The sequence below is a fragment of the Polistes canadensis genome, unplaced genomic scaffold, assembly GCF_001313835.1.
Source record: "Polistes canadensis isolate GaletaPanama2010 unplaced genomic scaffold, ASM131383v1 scaffold_0, whole genome shotgun sequence".
Lineage (NCBI taxonomy): Eukaryota > Metazoa > Arthropoda > Insecta > Hymenoptera > Vespidae > Polistes > Polistes canadensis.
In genome coordinates, this window is record NW_014569547.1 from 301,976 (window position 1) to 314,645 (window position 12,670).

The 12,670-nt window shown below is 32.0% G+C and overlaps 2 protein-coding genes across 7 annotated transcripts in view; both read right to left on the reverse strand.

The window, feature by feature from the left end:
* On the reverse strand, positions 1 to 5,202 carry LOC106793534 (fatty acyl-CoA synthetase and RNA processing-associated kinase 1). Of its 4 annotated transcripts, none has more exons than XM_014760563.1 (9): positions 4,993 to 5,202; positions 4,774 to 4,840; positions 3,506 to 3,767; positions 2,904 to 3,186; positions 2,408 to 2,596; positions 1,951 to 2,069; positions 495 to 1,857; positions 289 to 399; positions 1 to 212 (listed from the first exon to the last, which is right to left on the reverse strand). In XM_014760563.1, the coding sequence occupies exons 2-8, from the start codon at positions 4,837 to 4,839 to the stop codon at positions 381 to 383; spliced, it is 2,301 nt and encodes a 766-aa protein (XP_014616049.1). In that variant the 5' UTR covers position 4,840; positions 4,993 to 5,202; the 3' UTR covers positions 1 to 212; positions 289 to 380. The 4 variants fall into 4 exon arrangements, with proteins under 4 accessions (XP_014616049.1, XP_014616058.1, XP_014616032.1 ...); XM_014760572.1 differs by having other exon boundaries at positions 4,982 to 5,202; XM_014760546.1 differs by lacking the exons at positions 4,774 to 4,840; positions 4,993 to 5,202 and having other exon boundaries at positions 3,506 to 3,965.
* A 594-nt stretch (positions 5,203 to 5,796) lies between these two features.
* The window catches only part of LOC106785363 (epithelial discoidin domain-containing receptor 1-like), a 110,138-nt gene continuing 103,264 nt past the window's right edge, over positions 5,797 to 12,670 (reverse strand). For all 3 annotated transcript variants that reach the window (XM_014745966.1, XM_014745790.1, XM_014745877.1), the window contains exon 17: positions 5,797 to 12,581. In XM_014745966.1, the coding sequence (XP_014601452.1) occupies positions 12,234 to 12,581 (348 nt within the window). In that variant the 3' untranslated portion in view covers positions 5,797 to 12,233. The remainder of the gene's footprint in view (positions 12,582 to 12,670) is intronic.

Here is a 12,670-nt window from a genome sequence, read left to right on the forward strand (position 1 = left end):
CTGACATATTAAAATTATAACTAATTATTATTAAAATATACTCATCTTTTTTTTTGATAATAAAATTGACGTTATTTCAAGAGCTTTCTTTCGTTTGATTAACAACATTTCTCGTTGTTAAAGAAATCTCTGTGAAATTAATTTCCTTTTTCTTAAAACATGCTAATATTACTGTCTTAATCAACCGACAGGTATTATTATGTATGCAGAATCTGAAACGTACAATGATTAAATAAAAACGAAGTACGAATGTCAAAATTATCCTTCATGTGTATGAATATAAATTACCTTTCTGCATTTCGAAGTCGTACTTTCATTGGCTCAAAACAATCGTTTGAAAAACGAACTGAGATGAGGTTGATAAACTTTTCATTTATGTCTTATTTAGAATGCTTCGATCTTTTTTTTTTTTGAAGGTAATGATATTAATGTCACAAAAATATCAAGGAAAAAATATAGTAAAAGTATTGGAAAAAATTTAATTGCAAACTGACCTACTAGCGCTACCACCGATGGAACCACGATGAATGGGAGCTTCAGTTTTAATGATAACACCTTGTGCGATACCATAGTGTTCGTAAACATCTTTACCAGATACGAAAGTATTGATATTCGAAGTAGTTTGCTTCGATTTAATTGATGACATTTTTTCTGGTGGACGTGAGGGCAAAACATCGGGAGGTAACGAAGTATTACTGACACTTTGTAGTGCATTTAAACTTTGCATCACTAAATGAGATGCAATTGGCATGGCCAATGGATTGGTTGCTTGTACAATTGTTAATTTTTCTTTCTGTTCCATTGATTGTACATCCTTTTGAAGATCTGACGACGTCAAAGAGGTAGGTGATTCTGATACTCTTTTAACAAAATCGTTTGTAGCTTTGTCAACCATAGACGAGACCCTTTGAATTGTACTTTTAACAACTTTGTTATCAACTAAGGGCGATCTCTCTGATTGAGTTGTTACTAACGCACTGACAGATTGACTTCTTTTCGTTGCTTCGTTCAATTTTATTTCATTCGTACGCGTTGACGTCTCCGAAAAAGGTGTCGTCTTTGCACGATGCTTCCTTGTTGGAGTTTGAGGACTTTCAACGTGTGCTTTCCCATTGACAGCACTGTTTCTAGGAATTGAATAGGTTCTTTCTACAGTGACGTCAATCGATGAACCATTGCTACCATAATTTCCACTAGTTGTTGGCACAGAACTGTCCCTGGAAGTAGTACCATTGTCTTTTTGAGAATCCTCGATAATTTGATCATTAATATTGGCCGATGAGGATATTGTATTATCAATAATTGAATTATTTTTTAATCCCATCTTATTTCCATTGATAACCTGTCCAGTATTCAATTCTAAAAGCTCAGTGTTTTGTTCTTCTTTCTTGATCATTGCTAGGCTGGGGTCGCCATTAGGGAAACTAGCAAATCTAGCAACGGTTTCTCGTTCTTCAGCAACTTGCGGAGCGAATGGTATCTTCCTTTCAACGGGCTTAACCGATGAACGTCTTTTTGTTACCATTTCTGTTCGTCTCTTTCTTCTCTTAATCTCAGACGTTTCTTTCTTTGGTGGATGCATTTCTGGAAAATGTCTACCTCTCATAGAAACTGGTTCCTTATCCTCTAACTCTTGGACATCGATACATTCGTTAATGTCTGATTCATCCTCTTCGTTTTCTTCTACGATAGCACTAGCTTCTATCCATTCCCTGATACGGTCTTTCTTTTTAGCTCGATCAACGGTCGTTTCAATACCATAAGTAGTCAACGTATGCAGGAGTTGGTTTTTTTCTTCCAAAGAACTGTGAAAACTGTACATGGATGGACAGAGTTCGTCTCTTTCGTCAGCACCACCTGAAATAAGTAGGACAAGTTTGTTATACTCTTCGTTTAATATAACTAGATTAATGTGGTTAGATATTAAAATAATCTCAACATATTTCTTACCATTCAAGGCTTTTTCAGCACCCAATTTAGCTAGCCATCTGTCTTCCAAATATTTATTAACTTCCAATACGCTAACAGGCCTTTTCTCCGCCTTAGGATCTAACAGCCTCTTAAATAGTCTGCGTCAATTTATTCAAGTATGTTAATATTTGATTATGTTTATTTGATTATTTGAAAGGCGCAAAAAACATTTCAATAGACTATGGTTCAAAGAGAACTAATTTGAACGTTTGCCAATTCAAAAATATAATGTCACAAGAATCCATTAACTCATTTGTTTGCACAACTTTAAGAAACATTATCTCTAATATATATATATATATATTTCTTAAAAACATAATAATTTTTAAATAATAGAAATTACCATATATATTTTTGATACTCAGAAAAATAATAAGGCATCAACAATTTAGATTGATACCACGTAGTCATGCGTACTAAAAGTTAAGATATTTACCTCTGTGCCCGTGAGCTGATCAGCTGAAATAATTTCGGTTTCTTGGCGATGTTAAGCGTCGCATTGTGCCAGTTTAGATATCTTGTGTATCGTGGGTCGTCCAATGCTGCTTTCTGCCATGGTAGGCATCCGGTCAGGCAAACAAATAGGACAATGCCGAATTGCCAAACGTCATGAGATGTCAGAGCTCTGAAAATTGTTTTAGATTAATAGTCAATCAATATTGATTAGCAAAACTGTCAATTCATTGTATTAAATCATCGTCTAAGACAATTGACCTTTTTAATTGTCCAGAATTGGTGATGCATAGTGATCACAAATAGATCTATAGGATGACTCAAGTATAATGTAGTGTTGTTGGTGAGAATAACTGATTGGTAAATAAGTGATGGTAGTAAAATTAAATCGGTGTTGATAGTTTTGTGTTTTAAAATAGAATTAAAGTAAATGATCATGCAACCTAATCGTAGATTTAAAATGTATAGTTCTTAATTACTTGTAGGTTTCATCGGTCTTGATCTGTAGTACCTCGGGGGGTGAATAAGGAAGCCACTCATTGTGTCTTCGTACGATAGTGTTAACCCGTCTGGTCTCGCCGAAGTCACAAAGCTTTATACGCGAGAAATCGCTTCGAAAAACTAGTACATTGTCCAACTTGATGTCTCTATGAACAAGCTCGCGACTGTGAATATGATGAACAGCGGCTGCCAATTGTCTTGCAACTCGTTTTGCATGTAGCTCGCCCAAACCAGTCTCCGTTACGTTCGACGTTAGATCACCTGAAAATATACATCATTCACTATTAGTTATCCATTCGAAATTATTCATATTAATTGTATTATTTGTTTCCCATTTTGTTACATTATCTAAATAAAAAAAAATCTCGCGAGTATTTTATTAAACGATTAAATTAATTTAAAAATAATCTTTTCAATATTAGTTAAACGATATATATACATTTATTTGATCGAGTTGCATCAGATTTACTGACGAATACAGATCGAATGTATATAGTATAGAAAATTTGCGAGACAAGTTGTATGCAATAATTAAAGAAACATGGCAGACACGTAACAGAACGTAAATCATTGATCTTACCCAGTGGTGCGTATTCCTGGCTGAAAACGTAGAAGCCAGCAGTCTCGAAAGCAACGTCGTATGTAGTTATGATGTTACGATGTGCTGCTAGATGTAATCCGTAATGAAATTCACGAAAAAAATCCGATAGCCCAGTGTACGCTTTTGGTAGTGCTTTCAAGACCATTTCGGTTTGCGTACTGCGATGCTCAGTCAAAAGAATTTTCCCGAACCATCCCTCACCGACGATTTGTAGTATATCGAACTCGTCAATTAAGTTAACCTGAGGTATGAAGAACTTATGATTAATATCGTTAGCGTGGCTCGTATCCAAGTCGAAATGAAATCGGCCATCGTTGGCCGACAATGTGTAAGCAGCAGGTGCAGCCTGCATGATCTTCTTCGATACGAGAAGATCCCCTACCGAAACGATCTCTAAACGATCACTGTGCGTTGAACGCGTGGATCACCATTCGTAGACTCTACTCGTACGAATCGTCTGTCTCTATTTTTAATTCGACGCATGCTAACGTCGGCACCTAACGAACACATCACGTTTTTGTGTCACAAAACGAGGGTTCGTTCTATGGTAAAAATGTCTTAAGGTTTCTTTATTATTTCTCTTTTTTTGTTTATTTATTTGATTAACTAAAGGGAAAATCGTTTAATGAAAAATTTGGCATTGTTTTAGCGCTAAAACAATTATACTATTATATTATTATTTTTTGTAAGATTTGATCGATCGTTAAATAAAATTCGTAATAAATTATACTTTTAATAATGAAGTCGTCTATGAAACAAACGTAATTAATGTTTTATCATTTAGATTGATAATAAATTGTGAAAAATTCTATACAACGTTAACATTAGTACCAAACGTGTGATCACGTGGCACGTGTTACGCAAGTCGTTTACAAATACAATTACGTATTCTCAGTTCAATGTCTTGAATGTGAACACGATGAACATAAAACTGACACGATTCAAGAATCTGTCTCAACTATATCTACATTAAATCATTATGATATATAGAGATTATCGCGTGGCGTCATCTTTCCGAAATCGTCAAGTAGCAATGTTATTAAGAAAGGAAACTGGTTTAATGCCAGGAACAAGGAGATTGCTCGTAATTTCGACAAATGTAAGTAAGTATTGTTAAGTCTTGCTCGCTATTTCGGGATCTCAAAGAGTCGACTCGCTGGAAAATCCGTATGGCATAGTTAATTATCTAAATGATTACTAATGTGCGTACCTTTTAATTTTTCCAATAAATGATTAATTAATTTTACCTTTTCCAGCTCGAATTCTCGTACCCTGTGAATCGATCCACCCATAGCCTTCTTCATTAAATTCATCCTGTTTAATAATTTAGGGTAATGCTTGTCAATATAAAATTGATGAACTTATATACACTTTTATTATAAATATTAAATGCACTATATAAATATCACATTTAATCATTTCTATATATTACAATATTTTTATTGAAAACTCAACGATAATCGTACTTGCACTTATAGAAATGGTTCCGCCGTTGATGATTAAATGAACTTTATTGTCACGTAACCAACGTTCGCCAAACCAAACCAATGAAAAGCTATTAACGTCCTAGCTAATTTATCAGGACATATCAATTACATTTCACGTTATTTTATCTTCTTATAAGAGTATAAATTAAGCTCTCACGTTATAATATTATATATAATAAGAAAAATCATGGGAAAATAAAATGTACGATATATATTTTAAAGAAATTTTACGTATTTCTTTATATCAATCGGTAAAAGCAAAGAAAAAAGTAAAATAAAACAACTTTTAACGATCAGGGTGAACTTGTAAGTTCCACTAACTTCACAACGGGCCTCCCAGTGTTCGGTGCACTCTTTGCCTGTCTGCAGTATTTATAAAACACCGACCGGAAAGCAACTGGCGAGCTGATTTTGGCGCCGAGCCGGCTTACCCGTGCGCCGACGCCTCATCTTTAACACTTCTTCGTCGGCGTCTCTTCAAAAACGACTTCCTAAGTCGTAACGAATCATCACGGTACGTTAACGTTAGCGAACGTTTAACTTACGAAAAATACGCGCTGCCAGAAATGACATTTGATTCATTGTTCGCATTGTATTTGGTTTTGTAAAACACTGTTCTCGAAGTTTCCCTTGTTTCGGACAAAAAAAAAAACAAAGAAAAAAATAGACATTTAATTTAATTTTCATTACGTTTTATTCCACCTAGATAGTGATTTGTATTTTAATATTTCCTGAAAAAGTGTTTTATAAAAAAAGAAAGAGAGAGAAAGGGTTGGCCGATAATTTCATTTCAAATGTGTTTATTATTCCGTTCCACTGTCTTATTACAAATAGAAACCGTCGTTGTGCTTCGTACGTGCCCAGATTTCGATGCATTTCAAGGAATCGATTAATTTATTATAAAAGGCTTTACACAAGAAAACACTGACACAAAACAGATCGTAGTACAGTCGTGTTATTTAATGCGAGACGCATTAACATATTCCTTACGAACATACAAATAACCGTTTGTTTTTTTTTCTTATATCGGCTGCAATATTACGGTACGTCGCACATTCGATTCATACGAACCTTATTTGTTTTTTTATTTTTTAATATTTTTTTTCTTTTTTCAACTTCTTTTTTTTATTTTCTTTAGATCTCGCGCGTATATCGTACATTTGAGCTCTATAAGGAACATGCTAATAAATATTATGGTAAAAGTGGAGGATTCATGCTCGATTACACACCAAGAATAGGAGTTGTAATGAGTTGAGAATGACTCTCGATTTTATTCTTCGAAGATCGTTCTGATTAATAAACGAACATGTGAATATAATTATATTAGCAATGATTCTGTCCCGTTAAGAAAATATTACATGCTGATGTGTAAAAGTATTGACTTTGGTATTTTATTGGTGATGACTCTAAAACGAGACATTTTTGTCTTGATATTTTTGCACATGCAGGAAATTCGTATCATTGATATATACCTTTGGTAAGTACTTTAAATACGACAAGCACTTTGTATAGTCATTTTTATCCAACATTCAATGAAGTATCAGACGAATTTAATTAACTTCGATTAATTGAAACGATTTCTTTTTTTTTTTTTATAATCAGTCTCGACGGTTGTATAATTTTACCAAATATTTGAAATACATGCACGAGTAATTGTCAAATGAAAACATATTCATTTGTATGATATTCATACATCTACGAGACTAATTTTCCCCTTCCTCTTTAAACATGATTTCAATTAAAAGTCATTACCAAATTATTACGATTCAATACTTTTGCACGTTATAATATAATAGTATACCGGTTTTTCTTGTCGAGTGTGCTTTAAAAAACCGATGTATTGTGATACTCTCGCAGTTGTTAGCAGAAAAATTCGTGAATGTTGTTGTTCGATTGATTATTGATCGGTTTTAAATCGAATTTTAGAAACAAGCGTGTGTTTCATCTATTATTATTATTATTTCTTTTACTTCTTCTTCTTATTTTTTTTTTTGTTTTTCCTCCTCTATATCATAGATTTTTCTTTTCTCGCGATCGTCGATCGCATTTTGTGCTCTACAAAGTGACCGCGAGAAGTGACTAGTTATATTCTACATATAATGTCGTATCATATATTTATATATACACAGCTACCGAATAACATATATAGTTTTTTATGATTTGTCCCTTAATTGTCGATTCGTTTATGATACAAGTAATTTCTAAATCGTTGTACATCGTTACGTTTTTTACCAGTCCCGTTCTATACGAAATTTAATTACATTCTTTCGATTTAACTTATCCACTTCTTTTTTATTTTCTCATCGATTTTTTTGCTACCAATTAAAGTTATATTACACATATATACACACGCACACGTATACATGTGCATATGTATATCCGTGCACGTGTATTATAAATAATTATATATATATATATATATATATATATTTATATAAGTGTGTGACCATTTTCAGAAGTTATGATTTTCCCACGTGGCATCGTTTTTTTTTTCATACCTGTACTCGATTAATTCAATGGATGTATATATTATGGTCTATAAAAAATAAGGAAAAAAAAAAAACGATATTCTTCCAGTATACACTTGAAACAAGATCACAGGTTGATAGGATGGTTAAGATCATGTCACAGTAAAACCACGAAATAAAACCATAACTTTTGATTTTAATCACATTACCCTCCGACGATCTCATTTAAACCAGTCTAATTTAAACCGACACTCGCGTCGCACTTATTTCATTGTTTCTAAGTTTATTTTTCTTCTCTTCCACCCCCTCCAACCCTCTTGTTCTTCTTCTTCTTACTCCTCTTTGTTTTTTGTTTTGTTCTTTAATAAGTCGAAAACGACCCGTTTAGTATTTACAGAGATTAGATACAAAATTATAAACAGTTTTTAGTACAAAATAATTTTATGACTATAACGATTAAGGTTTTCTTTCCTTCCCTTCTTTTTTGTTCTCCCCTTTTTTAAATAGCATTGTAAGAACGGACACGGGCACGGTGTTTCCTTTTCTTATTCACCATATTCCTTTCTTTTTCTATTTTCTCAAATATTATCTTTCCGCTATTGCATCTCATTTCTTTATTTCATTCTTTTTTCGTCGACATGGAAATAATATTCCACGTCTAAGAAGTTATAACGTTGTGAGGCAAATAAAACAAATGTTTTAACTTTTGCCCGCGTCCGGTACAGAAGATACAACTCAGGTGAGCTCTTTTTTTTTTACAGTCTTCCCAATTAATTATTTACTCCGTTATCTTTTTTTCTAAAGATTCCATTCAATTCCACAATAGACCGGCAAATACGATGCTTTTTAAATGAAGCGCTTTCTTTTTTTTTCATTTTGAAAAAGAAGGAATTCAATTCGGTTCATCTTAAATTCAATAGTCGCTTATTTTCTTCATTTTTTACAAATTTCAACTGACTTAGCACAAGAGAAGTGTACGTATTTTTAAAAAGAAAAATAATAATAATAATAATAATATAATAATTTACACAAACACAGAGCAAAAATGTGTATTTCAAAGAGAGGCGAAACAAGGGACCTTGATTTTTCTTTCTCTTTTTTTTTCTTTTCGTTTTTCTTTTGGATGAATAATTAATTACACACGTTAACACTTATTCTCATTAATGACCTTTTTTTTTTCCTCAGACACGTAGCGATCTCACACGTTAGCTAACGACTTTGACAGAGCTCTATTTCGCAACGAACTTAAAAATTATTATTCGATATAATTGGCGGAGAAGGCGCATATTATTAGGTAGAATAGTCATCTCGATTTAATTTTTATTCAGGTAAGAAAGGATTACGTTTTTTTTTTCTTCTTTTTTTTTTTAATTCAAATTCGTAATCGATACTCTGATACAAATCAAAAACTAACGAAAAGTTTTGTTTTGTTTTGTTTGTTGTTGTTTTACGAAATAATAATGCTAAGCTCGAAAAATGTAATCCTTTCGTTTCTGATAATCTCATCGAGCTAGTTAGGTACAGGTAGATACGAAGAGATATACTGAATTATCACATGAGTAGACAAGTGAGTTACTCTTTAGCAGTAGGGGCAACGATATAGCCAAAGGCAGCATTATTTTTATATCAATGTAATTCGAGCGCAACTATTATTCATATTTTATTTAGGTTTATTATTAAAATCAAATCTCGTGTGTCTATCCGTTCGTTTTATTTTTTACATAGAAAATTAATTGAATTTAATAGACCAAGTAAGAATTTCGTTTTAAGATGATAAAGATATTGCAGTATTGCAACAAATTAATTCAATCATGTTTGATTATTAATTTTAGGTAAAGACATACATACAGATAGACACTAATTTCATTTAATTTCGCATAAATATACGAGAGAATTATTCGATTTTAGTCACGCTCGAATTGAACATATTCGAAAAACGTATATGACTAATTTTCTGACTATCTACTTCCTTAAATGGCATTAGATTAATTTATATAAATAGTATTTTTAACGTTTTAACGGTAACATCGCCTATACGTTAAGATTACGCGTTACTATCACGTTTCACAATGTTGTTCATTTCTTTATTTCTGCATCACCAATAAAGCATTAAGAAGAAAGAATGATACAGCATTATGAAAGACAACAGCGTATTTTTCGTAGTAATCTAATATCTTTCATATACATATACAATGGAACTTAATTGATTGAATTGTTTCGTTGAACTCTTTCGTTCCCATATTTCATTTTCGTCAAAGTGATTATGCACGTTACGTAGATATTTATATATACACTTGTATAATATAATCCGATTTTTTTTTTTTTTTGTTATCTATTGCTTTTCGATTTCCCATGCTTCCTTACATCTTATTAAATTTAATTCATTCGTTGAAATAAGCACGAAGGAACACAGCACGATATGTTGTAACATTTGCGAAAATGATATTTTCCAAAAAGCTTCGTTCGTTCTATCGTTCGTTAACAATTTAATAAGTTAGCTGTAATTGACGTGTATACTCGTCATGCAGAAATGTTAATATTTTATGTTATCGTTTCATTCTATTATATATGACACAATTTAGGTAGACACTTTTTAAAGAGGTCACCGCACAGCTAATTGGTTAAATAATAAATGGTAACTACATTTTTATCTGCTTAAACAGAAAATATTGTCATTTTATTACAACGTATATACTCGTCAATTCGCAATGAACTGGTTAACAAGATTTTCCCTTAAATAATTTTAGAAGATTGCCCAAAAGAAATTGTGCGATATATTCACAAAAGAAATAATCATAGTTTATTATTATGTATATTAAAACGTATTCCTATGCACGATATATTTATACTAGTATCATTGATCCCGCCTAGCATATAGAATTTCCTTCTTCTATTTTAAATAACGTATCTGTTGTGTCGTTATATTATTATTTCGATATATTGCCGTTAGTCGAACATATGCTAATTTCAATTTATGCAATTTTTTGTTATCTTTACTTTTCGTTCGATGATTCATTTAGTTTTATCAATAGCGATGTTCATTACAAGAATGGTAAAACGTTATCGAATTTCAATTCTTAGCATTGTTTAAAATTCCTCGTGTTCGACTATCAAGTGACATGAATGAATAAGATTCGAAAAAATGTTACACATTAAAAATTAAGTTCAATAATCACCGATAAATTTAGTCGCGTATTTATTTTTTGTTTGGTTAAATTAATATTTGAAAACATAGTTAAAGAGAAAGTATATTCATGTCGCTTGGCATACATTTGATTCTATAAAATTTGCTTATCATCATTATGTATATATATCTATATATATATATACATGCAGACTTGTCGAAAAGAGGTTTAGTTTTTTAATTATTTTATATTATATCGAAGAGAAGTAGATCATTACACGCATACTTATATTATTATTAATGCAATCTCCATCGTACAGATTACACACACACACACGCACACACACAAACATACATAATACACATCATTTCGCGATCTTCGATTAGTTAGCAACGATAGTCACAGCGTTTATATTGTTATAATATAATATATTGCCATTATGGTCGATGTAATTATTAATTAAATAGAGAAAAAGATAGAAAGAAAGAAACAAACCAACTAACAAACAAACAACCAACCAAGCGAACAAACAAACAAACAATCGCTCTTAATCGTTATTTTAAATCGATTAAAAGTTACGAGAGCAATTGTGTGTTGAATTTATCGATCGTATGATCTAAATCGATATCAATGAAATAATTATTCAATGGCATAGGTACGTACTCGTCTATGCAGGAATGTTCACAGCGGTATTTAATAGCTAATTTTACATTGTATTGTTCTTAAATGTTTACATTACGAAGAATCTTGATTAGTTTCCTCACGAAATTTATATCATTACCTTTATTCAGTTTCATTATCTTTTTCATTTTTATTTTTTTATTTATTTATTTAATTATTTATTTATTTATTTATTTAATTTTTTTTTTTCGTTTTGTTTTCTTTTTCATTTAATCTTAAGTTTATTACATCAGAGGCGTATATCGCCGTTCTATCGTTCAGTCGTATAAACGCAGTAGCCTTTTTTTTTTATTAAACAGTTTAATAAGAACCACGGCGCACTCATTGGATTGTCGAAGTCACAGTCCAACGTCATATTCTTGTCTCTTAGAAATATTCAAATGTAACGTATCCTCGGCTCTTTTTCTTTTTTTTTCTTTTTCGAAAATAGAATGCAAATGAACGAAAAAATTTGGCGATTCCAATCAAAAGCGGGAATTTCTAGAATTTCATTCTGACTAAGAGAAATGTTCGCGATTTTTAAGCTCTTAACAATTCTCTCGTCAAAAAAAAAAAAAAAAAAAAAAAAGAAAATTATTTACCAATTCGATGAGACATATTATTTTCCTTAGATACGTAATCGTCAAAAATATCTTTCCCCATTTACTTGACCATACCAAAGTTAAATTCCTAATTAATTGGAAGATATTTATTTAATTCATCAGTGTGTAATACGTTAGCGATTGATTTCAAGATATTATCATTGATTAAGAAGATTCCCAAAGGATTTACGTTGTCAAAGGTTCACCGGATAAATCTGTTCCGATGAATGAACCGATGAACAACAAGTAATAGAAGAAAATTCGATGAAATAATCGAATAATCATCGTTCGATTCTCGTAACATCGGAGAATCGTAAATGTTCAGAAAATAAATCATAAACCTCGTTGGTATTGATGGTTCAATATCAAGACGTTGGCGCGTATCCGAGATTTTTCCGTTGTAAGAACAAGGAAATCTCGCGGAAGGTTGGACGTTCGTTTTCCTCCCGACGCCAACATTCTAACATCAGATCGTAAATATCTTTCGAAGAAGCTGTAGGTCTTGGAAGATAATCGAAATGATCGTTTGTTACATCAGTACAACAGCTTTCCGATGCCGAGCCGTCTTCTTCGTTAGCACGATGAAATCTTCTTAGACATTCGACCACTTCCTCGTTCGATAAATGTTCGTAAGGTACTCGCCTTCCTAAATTTAAGATCTCCCAAAGAGTCACAGCGAATGCCCAGACATCGCTCTTTGTCGTATACTTGCCCTTTTAACAAATAAATTCCAATTAGAGTGATCGTTATCAAAAAAACAAAAAAAAGAAAAAAGAAGAAAATATCATTCTCCAACTATCAT